General features: G+C 35.7%; 3 protein-coding genes and 1 long non-coding RNA gene across 5 annotated transcripts; 1 reads left to right on the top strand and 3 right to left on the bottom strand.

The window, feature by feature from the left end:
* Positions 1 to 719: 719 nt before the first annotated feature.
* Positions 720 to 2,915, top strand: LOC112497567 (alpha-crystallin domain-containing protein 22.3-like). The gene is made up of 4 exons (XM_052442482.1): positions 720 to 813; positions 1,020 to 1,051; positions 1,817 to 2,325; positions 2,487 to 2,915. The coding sequence occupies exons 3-4, from the start codon at positions 1,845 to 1,847 to the stop codon at positions 2,729 to 2,731; spliced, it is 726 nt and encodes a 241-aa protein (XP_052298442.1). The 5' UTR covers positions 720 to 813; positions 1,020 to 1,051; positions 1,817 to 1,844; the 3' UTR covers positions 2,732 to 2,915.
* LOC107176265 (uncharacterized) lies at positions 2,691 to 6,198 on the bottom strand. Of its 2 annotated transcripts, none has more exons than XR_001507638.3 (4): positions 5,934 to 6,198; positions 4,352 to 5,464; positions 2,928 to 3,848; positions 2,691 to 2,705 (listed from the first exon to the last, which is right to left on the bottom strand). It is a non-coding gene; the product is annotated as an uncharacterized LOC107176265 (long non-coding RNA). The 2 variants fall into 2 exon arrangements; XR_001507637.3 differs by having other exon boundaries at positions 4,352 to 5,073; positions 5,934 to 6,193.
* Positions 6,199 to 7,305: 1,107 nt separating this feature from the next.
* Positions 7,306 to 10,277, bottom strand: LOC102609372 (nuclear transcription factor Y subunit C-9). The gene is made up of 4 exons (XM_052442059.1): positions 10,078 to 10,277; positions 9,730 to 9,776; positions 7,867 to 8,717; positions 7,306 to 7,620 (listed from the first exon to the last, which is right to left on the bottom strand). Exons 1-3 carry the CDS (start codon positions 10,215 to 10,217, stop codon positions 7,897 to 7,899), a joined length of 1,008 nt encoding a protein of 335 aa, XP_052298019.1. The 5' UTR covers positions 10,218 to 10,277; the 3' UTR covers positions 7,306 to 7,620; positions 7,867 to 7,896.
* Positions 10,278 to 10,621: 344 nt separating this feature from the next.
* On the bottom strand, positions 10,622 to 14,244 carry LOC102609640 (cation/calcium exchanger 5). The gene is made up of 2 exons (XM_006471927.4): positions 13,224 to 14,244; positions 10,622 to 11,762 (listed from the first exon to the last, which is right to left on the bottom strand). Exons 1-2 carry the CDS (start codon positions 14,037 to 14,039, stop codon positions 10,998 to 11,000), a joined length of 1,581 nt encoding a protein of 526 aa, XP_006471990.2. The 5' UTR covers positions 14,040 to 14,244; the 3' UTR covers positions 10,622 to 10,997.
* Between the last annotated feature and the right edge of the window lie 120 nt (positions 14,245 to 14,364).

Genomic DNA, 14,364 nt, shown 5'->3' with positions numbered 1-14,364 from the left:
GATGAAATCAGCTAATAATTACTTTTTAAGTTTATTGCCATATGTTGACCTTATCAGGAACTTTATTCTTCCTTTTAAAAAAAGATTTTAAAGCCAATTGTTTTATTAGGAAAAAAAAAGCAATAAAATGATTGTAAATATATTAACCACCACATTATTATTCCTAACTTTTTAAATCATCGTAAATTTTTAACATTTAACAGAACTTGTGATTTTTAATTCGGTATAATTGGTATTTACTGTTTAAAGAGAGGTTTGCCTGTTTGGAATTTAATTCTCGCTTAGTGTAAAATTTGAAAGAATTCTTTGAATAAATGAGGTAATAATAATATTAATTTGTGGTTTTGATATTACTACTTGTCACATAATACTTGAAAGATAATTACATAAATTAGTAAAAAAATAAAATATTATTATTTTTAGCCTAAATACAATTTAATTTCCCCCACTCGTATGAGCAAAATTACAACTTGATTTCTGTTTTTCAAAATAAGAAATTTTACCAATTTAACTAACTATGTCTACAAATATTGTAAAGTGTCTGATATAATATAAAAATACGCATTCTTTGTCAAAAAAAAAAAAATCAAATAATAATAATAATTTTTAAAAATTACAATAGTGATGTGGGTCCCACACAGAGGTGTCCATTCCCAGTGCGGGAAAGTCTGTACATACACTGTGAACTTTTATATATACGTTACCATTAACATTTTGTCCCTCACTTCTCTTGCTGACAGAACTTAAACCCATTTGTTTTTTGTTTTTTTTCTTTCTCCATTGCCTGGCCCTTTTACTGTTTCTATTCGACTGGTTAGCTTTTCTTATAGCTAGCTTGATTCTCTAATGCATGTATTTTATTTGCGTGTTAATTTCTGAGTACACGTTTTATGTACATGCATGTGTTTAATTTGATCAGCAGCTTATTTATATGTTCTTAATTTTGTTGGCTTTAGAGTTTTTTTTCCCCCCATAAATGGGGTTGTATCTAACATGATTGCATGCTTTTGTTTTCGCAGAAAGTTATCAACTTTGTACACTTTGCTTGAAGGTGAATTTGGGTTTTATTCATTTATTTATTTTGTGATTTGTGTTCATCTTGTTGATCTTTTAATTTTCTGAACAACTCAAATTGGGTTAAGTTTTGATGGTTTGCATGTATGTTTTTGATTTCTTGTAACAACAGTCCATCTAATTTTCTCGTGATATCATCTGAAAATTCTTTGTTCTTAAATTGATCTATGTGGGATTGATCTTTTAGTTGATTCATGCAATAGTAATATACCTTTACACTAAGGAAGCTGTAATGCTGCTGCTTATGGAAATTCGTGAATAGATTACACTGCTATAAAGATGGATGTATTGGTAGATTATCTGATCCTTTAGTATGCAAAGTATGCTTCTTTCGTGTTAATTGTAATTGTATCTCCTGTTTTCAAATGCAAAAATATGGTTGATACCTCACTGCTGTTTGTTTCGTGTGGGAAAAAACTAATTTTCTTGATTTCGCGCCCGCGCCAAAATTTGAATTATGCTGAATATTCTCTCTTATTTCCAATTGTCAGCTATAACCAATTATGTTGGTAAAAATTTGAACCTGTGGTTTATTACTCTGAAAAATGATAAATTTGTCAGGTTGCGTAGTAAATGTACTTCACTGGCAAATATCAAGACATTGCCAATGTTGTCAAGACATTTATTTCATACATGTGTATAAGCCACGATTTTGATGTGATGTATGTGATTACATGTTTCGGGATAAATTTATGTGAAATTGACTGTTCATTTTCTTAACTTATGTTGCATTGTCATACAGATTTGCATTTACTGTATCTGCAACTGCAATGGACAGCCCATCTCAGTATATAGTTACCCCAGAGTCGTCAATGTTAGAATCCAATGATGTACCGAGTGGATCCCATGGAGAGTCAACTCCTACTTTGGCATCTCCAACTTCTCAAGCAAAAAGACATATAGATGACATAGAGGAATCTACAGATTATGTGGTCCATGACATAGAGGAATCTGAGGATTATGTTGTCCATGACGTGCTGCCACCATCAGAGAGTATACCATCAGTTAGTGAACCTAGGGTTCATGGCTTTGAATTTATAGATGCTTCTGGTCCAGCATCTATATTTATTCCATCACGCCCGACCAAAACAGAGTGGGCGAAATTGAGAGCTGCAACAAAAAGTGGATTTGCATTGACAGGAGTAGCAACATTAGGCCAGGTGGGACCACATGTGGGAAAAGCTGATGTGGGCGAAAGCGAAGACGACTACATGTTCCGGATATCTCTTCCAGGGGTGAAGAGAGATGATGGTAAGTTGCTTGTAATGATTCAGAACCTGTTGGGTCCTTTATATTCAAGAATTCTCTCTAATTTATTTATTCAAAGTTGTAAAGGGAGTTAATGGTCGATCTCTATGTTGGCATGAGAGGTTCTCATAGTCATTGATAATAATTGGTTTTGCTGGCTGCAGATGAATTTAGCTGCACAGTTGATCCTACTGGCAAGATATTGATCAAGGGAGTAACAACAACAGGCGAGAAATCAGTGAACAAGTTCTCCCAAGTTTTTGAAATGCAGACCCAGAACTTAACCCCCGCGGGACCATTTTCAATCACAATAAATCTTCCTGGTCCAGTTGATCCTCAGCAGTTTTCGGCAAATTTTGGTTTTGATGGGATACTGGAAGGAACTGTGAAGAAACAAAAACATCTCTAGTTAGAAATGTAATTCTTTTTTGTCTGAAATTGACAAGATGATGGCTCATATTAATAATTTGGTTTGTGATAAAACTTTGTTGTCTCTGCTTCAAATTGCCATGGCACAAGAACGGCCCATTCTGAGAAAAAATTTCCAGCAAGTGATGCTGATATTTGTGGATTCACAGTGAACTTATTTAGTCTTCTGTGTTTACCTCATAAAAATTATGGCTGCTGATTAGAGTGTGTGTTCAGTTTGCATCGTTCTTGATTTGGTTCCTCATTTACATAATGGCCGCTTGACTCTAGTCAAAAGTATGTTATTTTCAGGAAGTCAAATGATACAACTGAAAAGGGTTACACAAAACAAAGATGAAAAAATGCAAAAAAACAGATGCTGCAGAACTAGGACAAGTCCGAAGTTGCCATTACTAGAGATCAACCAAGTGACAAATATTTCACATCTAGCACTCAAAATTGGTCCTATTCTCTAACAAAGGCATATTTGTCGGAGCTGAATGCTTCTAGTCACCTTTTTTTTCACTACGCCTATGAATATCCCATCAGTGAAGTCGCCATTAAACTGTTGGTCATCTAGACAGCCTGGTAGCTGGAATGTGATGGAGAAATCTCCAGGTGGACAAAGATTTCGGGTATCTCTTCCAGGGGTGAAGAGCAATGATAATAAGTTGCTAAGAAATGATCATCTACTAATTGAAATGCAATGTTGCTTCTTGTAAAAGCATGACATCTCAGCTTGAACCGGTCGCTATATGTATGGTTTCAAAAGCATAGCCATGGGGAAGGTGGGACTAGTAGTAGGACTTGTCAATGTTGAGGAATATGAAGACTCATTTAATATTCCTCAGAAACCTCCATGTCCATTGATCCAAAATGTCCCACTACCCCAAAGCTCCACCACCTGTCAGTGCTTGCAGATGTCATCGGACTCCCAAGCTGAGGAAGAAATAGCATTGCATGATCAACTTGTGTTACATCCCTCAGTCTCTTGCTAGGACGGTGATGAACCAATATTGCCAGGTACGGTTGGTCAAACAGTACATAGCATGCCATTAAAGAGAAGCCAAATCAAGGTGCCAGGCTCTGGCTCATTACTTTCATTTGTTTTCTTGAACCTGTCAGCAGAGTTTAAGTTGGTCATAGTTTGAAGATACAGTAAAGTTGCATTCACGTGCAAATGATACATCCATTAGAATAGAGAATTAAGAGCCAACTTCTTCCTTAATCACGACCACCCTTGAAAAGCATAAAAAAATTTTAATTTTGACAAAGCAAAAGTCAGACATTCAAAAGTTTTGATTGAAAATTTCCTCCCCTCAACAATCGCTCTCAATATGAGAATTTATTAACAATCATCTAAACGATTAATGAGGGAATTTCATCCTACAATTCTGAGAATTAACTGGGTCACACATGAAAGATTTAGAAAGGAAAATAGAAGGAAAAATAAAAAATCTAATGCAACCCACTAACAATCAGACACCCACTAACAATCAGACACATGATATTACCAAATGAAAATAAGAACTCACTAACAAAATTAAACCCATCTGAAGAAAACAATTTCTTGTCAAACTGCAGAATCCTGCACTTAAAATTGAGGGATGTAAGTTCTTACAGTAAATTCCTGATCTGATCTCTGAATTTCAGCAAGATCTCAGTGGTTTCATCATCTTCATCTCCATCTTCAGGCACCATTGATGGCAATTTCAAGCAGAGAGATGTTTCCAATCACATGTATATGGTTAGGTTTGATATTATGATTTGTTCAAGTACTAATACGCGACTTATATACTGCTCAAACGTCACTAAGAGCAGATTTTGTAACCGCCTCACCTTGGATTCCTTTCTCAAATTACTTTCCTATCCCTTATTTGTTTTCTGTTTATAAACTTACAGTGCAGGACTGAAATGACTTTCCCGGAATACATGTGCTGGAAATTTTAATGGTATAATAATAATGAGATTTTTTTATTTAATAGCACAGATAAGTTTCCAAACTGATAATGTAACCTAGAAGTACTTATGGAGCACGAGCGTGTAATCCACATTCGATGCAAGTACACATGGAACATGTGCATGTAATCCACATTCGATGTTCAAGCTTGTATATATGCATGCAGAAGCATATTTGGATATGAAAATCTGCGGGTGGGTAGTTGGGTGGCAGAGTGTGTAAAAAAAGATAGAGAGAAATAATGAAGTAGCCAAAAACATTGTTTATACAATTCAAGGATAACTTTATTCAATAGTATACATATAATTCAGCTAAGAAATTTACCAGGGTTAGAAGTGCAGGTCAAGAAAATCCATTTAATCCAAATCCGTGAAGCACAAGTTCTGTCACGGTGTGCAAAGTGCATGAACACACATCAACTTATGTTATGAGTCCAAGAAATAGTATTGTAAACTAAAAGTGCTGAAAACATTGACATATATCCATGTGTGTGTTTTGAGTCTAATGTAATAGGTTTCTAAACTAGAAATGCTTAGAACATTGCTTGTGTGATTGAAGGGGACTCTTATTTAACAGCTAATGTTCTAATGTTACATAATCCAAAGTAGATTCCTCGCTCAACAGCACATAAGATTTCAACAAGGAAAGTTATCGAAACTAGAAGGAATACACAGATGGTTTCACCACAGCCAACATGTTTAAGATCTGTTCTCTTCTGCGTGAACTTCACACACACATAGACAATGTGTGCGAAAATGTTCATACACCCATAGCCTGAACATGAGAGTCTTTATGAGCGACTTATGCACAGATTTTTCCAAATAGAAAAATGCCTGAATGCTAAAGACTTTAATGTGTGTAATAGAAGGTACTAATTTAATTAGTTGTACAAGTTCGATTACATCTATGAACAATCATCAATATCTAAACTAGAACCCTAGATCCCAAACTTATTTGTCAACAAGCCTTCAACTTCAAGAAACTAAAAATCAAACCTTTTTCACACCCACAACTAAAATAATTAAAAAAAAAAGCTCTAATATTTCTTAAAGGGCAATAAATAATATGCTTTAAAAGCACAATTCTTATGCTTCCTTCGAACAATCACGGAATCACCCACTAACATTTCAATATCAGAAACATTATAACAGTTATAACAAAACAAGCAGATAAAATAATCAAAATCACAAATTACACAATGTCGGATATGAAGAAAAAATTAACGTGTATGCTTGATTTGTACCTTAATGGAGAATTTCGGCCGAGTCGAAACGGTGAGTTCAAAGCGTTTCGTAAGGTTAAAGGACTTGGGATAGAGAGGACAGTACTGGAGTAGTTTTGTCATTTACCTTCTTTTCTTTTCTCGTTTACGTTTTGAGGTTTTAATTTTGCATTTTCTTTATTCAGGTAAATTGAGTTTAGGAATGGGAATGAGCTGGGAATTGGGAGGGGGCCAGTATCTTCGTATCCATTCCTAATATGTTAAATCTGTCCTCGTTTCTTCTTTATCATTGTCAAAATTACTTGGAGACAATTCTTTTCTCTTTCTTTAATGATAAGAGGAGATTCTGAATAACTCATATATTTTTAATTTTTAATTTTAATCTAATCATATTTAAATAAAAAATTTAAATAAAACTAATATTTGGTAATATATCTTACATTAACATTAATCTAATACAAGGGTCATTGTATAAAATACAAATTATCATAATAATTATTTTAGTCATTCTTCATAATCTTACAATAAAACGAAATGAAACTACTTCTATATCAATAAATAAATAAATGAAATAGATATACATACTAAATTAATATTTTTAAATTAAATTATTTACCACTTTTGCTCCTACTACTCCTATTTTTTCTCAAGAAACATGACAATTTGAAAGAGTATGAGATTTCAAATCTAAAACAATAAAAATGATATAAGCAATTTAAATATTAATGTCTTAAATGGAAATTTAAGACTACAACTAGTCAACTAAGCCCAAAAATTAGTAAATTAGTTGTTACACATAAAAAATTTCAAACATCTATACTTTTTTAGTTTTTTAATTTTTCTAATAAAAAAGCTAATGTAGTTACACACTTGTCATAATTTGGCTTAAGTTAATTTTATAGTAGGGAACTCAAAATTGAGTGAAATATACTCTTATGTAAGAGAGTGATGCCCCAGAGGCTCAAACCCTAAATTATTCCGCGGGAGCAAAATAATTGATTCTGATATAAAATTTTCAGATAATTTCAACATACACACAAATTAAAAACCAAATTAGTTGGCAACTTGGCATAACCAATAATTGCTTTTAGAAACCACGTTTGAGAAGTATTTGTTATCTAACATAACATAATTTAGAAATTAAAAAAGAAAGAAAAAAAGAGTTAAAGTGAGATGCTTAATTTCCTTATTTGAAAAAAAAATAACATGTCAATAATATATTTAAAAAAAAAAACCCGAGAAATGGGCCCCACATAGTCCTCTGCAGCAAGCTGTTCTGCTCATATTATTCCAGAAAGAAGTTGGGCCAATGCCAATAGGGCTGCAACTCTGTGATTCTTCTAACAGCATGACGGCACAACAAAGATAATGTGAAGATAAGAGTTGGGAAACATTCGTTTTAACTTAAATTTCTATTTATGCATCTTTCTAAAGTAACCATCACTAAAACTATAAATGAAAAAGTTAGCAACCAGGATACAAAAAGGGTTCGATCGAGATCAGCTACTCTTTCAAAATATATAAATTGTACATGAACTTTTAATGTAATGGTTACTGACTAGTAATCCGGAAATAGCATCACCCGAGAGGGTCCAATAAAAGTTTAGCTACTCTTTTGAAAACATATATTATTTACAGAAGATCTGCTTCTCTTTGCCTGAAACTCAACTGCGGGCTTTTGGTTTCTAGGGGCCTCCCTACTCCCTCTCTGTTCACATTTAAAAGACTTAATTAGAAACCCTTATGCAAACCAATTAAATGCTGAAACAAGTTTAATGACATTAACTATTGTCACAAAATTAGATACCTAGACTGTCCCTATCAGAATATCAGACAAAGGAGAGGCTATGAGCAAAAGAGTAATACCATCTAAGAACAAGAGACTACCTACTCCCACAATAGCTCACAACATTCAATCAGAAACAGTTGAGAAATGAAGCAAATCGAAACTCACTATTTCTTCGCTAACTGGATGCTACAGCACCTAATGGTCTGAAGGAGACTGCTGTTGGTCTGCTCCCTGCGGCCACATCTGTTGACCCATATAGGGATGAGGTTGTTGGGCGTAAATTGCAGGGTCCATAACAGGCTTACCCATGATCAGCCCAGCGGATCCAACCTGGGAAGCATGCTGAGTTGGCATATAGCAATATGGCGGCATATCAGGAGGTCCCCCAACAGGCAGGGTTCCTCTCGGGATTGATGCAAGTACTTCATCTTTCAGGTCCTCCCTAGGCACAATGTCAACCAAGAAATCAAATATATCAGTCCTAGTGATTGCTGCCGCAATGTCATTCTTTTGGAGTGTCCTCCTCTTGTTCTCTTCAGTGTGGTTCCAGGAACGCAGCGTCAATTCCAAGATGAACATTTCACATGCCCTTGCAAATATAACAGGTGCCTCAGCTGATATCATTCTCACATCCTCATCGGCCTTCATGATTTTCTTGATCCTTGCTAAAGGAAGGCTATGATTCTTGAAATCATTAACCTTTTCAATTTCTTGGTACTGATTGGCCCAAAAAGACTGGAGTTGTTGCTGAAGCTGCTGTTGCTGCTGGTGATGAATTTGTTGATAGGCAAGTTGGTGTTGTGCAAGCTGAGCACCTCCTGGCTGACTAGTAGATTGAATTGCCCCGACTGATGTGACAGCTGGGCCAGGGTTGGGACCGCCAGCCATTTGATTCTGCTGATACGGGTTTGTGCCGTATGGCACTTGAGCTCCACTACCAACCAACCCCATAGATGTGGGTTGTCCACCGTGTCCTTGCCGATCCATACTAATCCAACTAGAACAATATACACGAGCTTTTCCGTTTTAGATGCAAACAAGACGACAAACATTAAAATGAAATAGGTTCAATTAATGCTGGAAGGAACTACATCAGCACGCATAAAGTTAATCAAACTACAAGTGAGAACACAGAAAAGCTAAAAATCAGTTGTATTCCAAATAAAATATCCTGTTAGTTACAACCGCTCCATTGCCGCAGGAGCCACCAAAAACTATTCAAATTAAATGAAAAAAAAAAAAAACTTTATTCCCATAAGCACTCCATCATAGTATTTAATAACTCCGAGCTTCAGAACATTAGATGGAAAGCAAGAATAAACATTGATATAGCTGAACCTCTTACAATCAATCTTGGTGGGACTGAAATTCACCAAGCCAAAAACTTCACTAAAACAGACTCTAATTATGGCTCAATTTACCAACAAATAAATAACAACAAAGTCCCTACAACCCTAATAAAGGGTTCCTATTTTAATTCGGAAAAAACTCGAAACAGAACAACAAAATTAGATATCTATGAATCTATTGACGTCATGTTTAAGAATTAAGTTGCAAACAGCTAGCCGACAATTTAAGGTAACATAAACGTAGCTATTCTGCTTCCTACAAGTGCCCGTTTTACCTAAACTCTGATTGAAAATCTTAGATCACTACTACAATTCAGTAAATCCTCCAACTTAAAAATAATTAGGACTCATACTTCCTGAATCCATCCCAAAGAAAAACGAAGAACAAAACCAACATAAAATACTTATTATAATGGTTTAACCAAACAAAATCAATATCAAAACTCATAACAAATATGATTAACACTAACCTCTTACAACATCAGAAAGATAAAACAGAAAATGATCGGACCGAGCGAAAATATTTTTCTTTTGTAATACATAAGACCCAGAAAAACAAAATCATTTAACAATCATATGAACAAGTACTTACATAAGTTCGAATACATGCATACACACAAAATATGCATACATACGTATAAGAAGAAGAAGAAGCAGCAGAGAGATAAAAAGCTAGTACCTTTTCTGATTCTTTTGCTTTTTCCTCCTTCACCCAGATTGAAACCCCTGAAAAGAAAGAAAAAGAAAATCTTTTTAGGGATTTTTTTTTCCTTTTATTTGGTAAGAGATCTAATAGGCACTGATGAATAAAAAGCTTTTTATTTTTTCTCTTTTTCTGGGTTATTATTAATACCGTACAGTGAGAGAATGAAATAAAAAGATCCGATTTTGGAAAATATAACCTTCCCCTTTTAGGGTTTTGAGAGAATCAAGGGATTTTTTTTTTTTTCTCTTTCTTTTTAGTTTTTTGTTTTTCGGAACGATTAATGATTTTTTTTTCTTTTCTAAAATTTTCTTAGGAACGAACCTGAACTTGGGACACGAAACAACAAAAGCTGAGTGTGTTTTCTTCGAATTCTGACGTTGCTGTTCCCCTTTTATTGTTGCTGTTGGTGGGTGTTCTTCTGTTCGGTATTTGACTGTTTTGCCCTTCAGTTTAATTACCATTTTGGGTCAAGTATCTTCAAGAAATCACCTTCATAACCAGCTGCCTTTTGTCTGGAAGTCGGAAGTGCTTTCTTTTTTAATAAAGAAAGGTTTTATCCTACTCCTACGTTGCTTTTCAACCGCCTTTATTGAAAGTGCTTTTTTTCCCACTCAAACAGATCTTTTGCAGACGTATTGACGAACTCATCCTGATGCAAGTTAAGACTTAAGAGTGTCAATATAAAGTCTAAACTTCAACGGCAGTTGAAGTTGATTTGAAAATGCTTTTCTGACTGTGCCGTTCTAGAATCAAAAGCACTCTTTGAAATTTCACCTTATTTAGATCTTAGTCAACTGTTTTTTGCCTTACATATTCAAAATATGCTTCTTACTTGTGTAACTCTTTCCTTTCTTACCAACAATAATTGCACTAAAAATCATTATTTGTGTAGCTAAAAATTTGCTTTTTATATGTTACAATTGAATACAAAAGTAAAATCATGACCATGCAACCACCAACACATGAAAGAATATGAGATATCTCATTAGCTGCAGCAAATGGAAAATTGAGACAAAATACAGATTAAGAACCCTGCAATATGTCATTGCTCCTTCAACCTCTGCCGACACAGCTTATTGCTGACGCAGCTTAACATCAGTCTTTCTCAGTCTTTCTCCATCTTGTACTGCTCCGACAGCCAATATGCTGTAACTACAAAGTTCTGCTGTTGGTGGGCATAACAAAATTTAGCAATAGCTGCACGTCTTAAATGTATTCTGTTTTTCTGTGCATGTCACCAATCACCCCGAAAACTTGGCAATAATTAAGCTGACTGCTATGAAAACAGCATAGAGGGCGACAAGGCAAAATCCCCAGAACCTTGGTACTCGGAATCTAGACCAAATTATGACTAAGAGAGAACCCATCAAGCTCATGAGCAAGAACACAAAGGCAGTGATAATACCAAAGTGGAAATGCAGCTCATAAGCTTTTGGATAAGAATTGGTTGTTTGCATCACCAAAGCTGATCCGAGCCCAACAAGCATGTTAAACATTGGCCCAGCAAAGCACCCAGCCATTGCCATTGCTGGATGACCTGCTTTGGCCACTGCGACATCAGCAACAAGATCTCCCACAGAGTTGCCCCATGCAAGTACCGTGAGCCCCAGTATAGCAGAAGGCAATTCAAGAATTGTTCCAATTGCAGCTAAACAATTCAGCAGCTCCCCAGCAACAGTTGATATCCAAAATACACTCATCACAAATGCAATGATCACCACGGGCATTTGCTCAGTCTTTGGGGCTTCTGTTTCCACTATGAAGTGAAGAAGTGCAAGAGAAAAGCTAGCCAAGAGTACTATGAACCACAGAGGAAAATGTGTGTTTGGAAGGAGGAAAGCTATTGGATGATCAAAAGGCAAGAATGAGTTGCAAGCATATAAAAGCAATAAAGGGCACAAAATGATATTTGCAGATGAGTAGAACCGGTTCCATTCCAAAGGATCAGTTTCAGGAATTGTGAGCTTCAAAATAGTAGTAACAGGAAACTCCCATGCCTTTGATATCTGCATACATGTCAAAAACAGAAGTAAGCTATTATCACTAGAGCAAACCTACTTTGACTGCGTTCCTACAGAGATACAATGACCTCAACATGAAGAAGGACCATGAGAACCTGATCCATACAAGTCAAAAACTTAAGTGAGCAATTGTAACCAAACGAAAGCCAATTTAATCCAAAAGAGATCAAATAAGTTTAGCACAGTGAAGACACCAATTCAAAAACATTCATAGAGAAGCTGTTGAAAGATAGCTAACTCAATTGGACAGTCTCATTTGAGTTTAAAATTAACCTACTAGGATCCACATCTGAAAACTAGTTTGACAGGCATGTAAAGGCAACGTGTTGTACCTTCTTGTAAAAAACAGAAGCCTAGTTAAATTTATCAAATTGAAGAATCTGAAACAATAAGCAGCAAATCTCAAATCAAATTTAACCAGTGGCAATTCTGAGCTCAAGAAAAACAGCCCACTGAAAAAAGAGGAAATCGATGAGAATAGTAAAACATGGCATTCCACATTTGACAATGCTGAAATTAAATAGTGAAGATGAAAAGCTCATTTCTTCTAACGATCAAATAACAAGCATATCTGTCTAAAACGACAACTTGACAAGGTGGAAACCAGTTTGACAAAATCACACGACCACCCAATTAACATTTGCTAGGCAAGGATCAACATCCAAACTCACTTATGTCCGTACCTCAGGAACTATTCTGATGAATACAAGAAAACATGGAAAATCGTGTTCCTAAGGAAAGTAGCATGGCCTACGTCAAGATGCGTTAAGCACTATAACAACAGAAACACATGACAGGCTCATTACCAGACATAACAAATTTCACAGAACCTTCCCTGGCTAGATTCCATTCCAAATGCTACACCTTACCCAATTATAGACTCTTAAACACTAACCAAGTAATTAATGTTTAAACACACAGAAAAGGATACAATTTGACCACCAAGGAATAAAATTTAGTTTCAGAGTTAGAACTTCGTGATTGACGCACGACAACTAAAGTTTGACTGACCCTTCATATCATGAACCACAGCATTCAAAGAGCAAAAGAACTCTAATAAAACATCATCAAAATCTCAAACAAAACATACCACAAAACTATATCAGCAAATTCACTTCACAATTGATCCAATCTAACTAAATCCAACTTAACTTTCATACCACTGACTACAGCACCCAATAAAATCTTAGATACAAGAAGCAGAGAACTTTCCAATAATAATAATAATAATAATAAAAGCATAGCTTGTCCATACAGTTTGATGCTTATTATTTCACAATTGACACGAGTTAACTAAAATTAGTCTTGCATTTCATAAATACAAATCAACCAAAAAACATCTCAATCTCAAAGAAAACGTAACATTCATATCATCAAATAAATCTAACTCAACCTCCACATCATCAACTACAACATTCAAAGAAAACAGTAGAAACAAAAGCACACCTTCCCATAAACTTGAGCAAATCCAGAGGCATCATTTTTCTCCAATTGCTCCAAACCTTTGACTTGTCCAATCTCACAATCTTCGGTCATCTCCATCTCACTTCTCTTCTCATTTCTACTCAATCCCAAATCAGTCCAAAACACAATCCCAACAAAGAACAAATAAAACCCAACAAACCCAACAGCTTGCCAAACAAAAATCTCCCCACTCAAGTACACATAAAACAACAACAAAGCAGCCACCAAGTAAAACCCCACATCCCTCACAAAACACCCAGCATCAACACTAAATGGCGCCGCATAGATAGCCACAAAGCCAACAACGAAAGCAGATACAAAAGCCCCGGCGGACAAAATGGCGCCAAACCCAGTTCGGTAGTGGCCCGAACGGAGCGCCTGGACGGATGAGAAGACGTCCGGGGACCCGTTGCCGAGAGCTAGGAGAGTGACGGCGGCCATGCTGGGGGAGAGATTTAACATGGAGGAGAGCTTAGTGGTGACTAAAGAGAAGTGGGATTGGGCGGTTTTGATGAGAATGTAGAAGAAGAGGAGGGAGGTGAGTGAGAGGAAGGAGAGTGAGATGAATGGGTGGTTATTGAAATGGCAAAAGTGGAGAGAAAGGTAGTTGAAAAGGGCGCCATCAGATGGCTGAGCTTCGAGTGAAGAGCAAGTTGGGGTGTTTGTTTTTGAGTCCAAAAGTGATCTACGTGGGATTTGTTGTGATCGTGAAGAAGAAGGAGTTTTGAGGATGAAGAACAGGAGAATGCAGATGAGGGTTAGGGTTATAGAGGTGGATTTGAGGAATGAAAAGGCCATGCCATTGAAACAATTTTTGTTTTTTCTTTTTTTCTTCAGATTTTTTTGCTTTTTCTGTTTCTGGGTTTGCTAAAATTTCAGATCTTTGTTTGTTTTTCTTGTTTGATTGAAGAGTAAGAGGGTGAGTGTCTACTTTCTTGTTATTGGATCGATTCTTGGCTTCAGCTTCTGTAATCTCTTACGCGTTTTTGCCAAACAACAGAATAATTTAATTCAAGTTTAGTCGGTGGTTTTTTTTTTTAATTTTGTTTAAATTATTTTTTTTTGCATAAGTAAATACACGTAATCACCCAACTCTTTTCTGGTTAAAAAAAAAAAAAGAACC

Source organism: Citrus sinensis, chromosome 5 (genome assembly GCF_022201045.2).
Source record: "Citrus sinensis cultivar Valencia sweet orange chromosome 5, DVS_A1.0, whole genome shotgun sequence".
Taxonomy (NCBI): Eukaryota; Viridiplantae; Streptophyta; class Magnoliopsida; order Sapindales; family Rutaceae; genus Citrus; species Citrus sinensis.
Note: the sequence above shows the minus strand (reverse complement) of the source record. Positions and strands in the feature narration are given on the sequence as shown.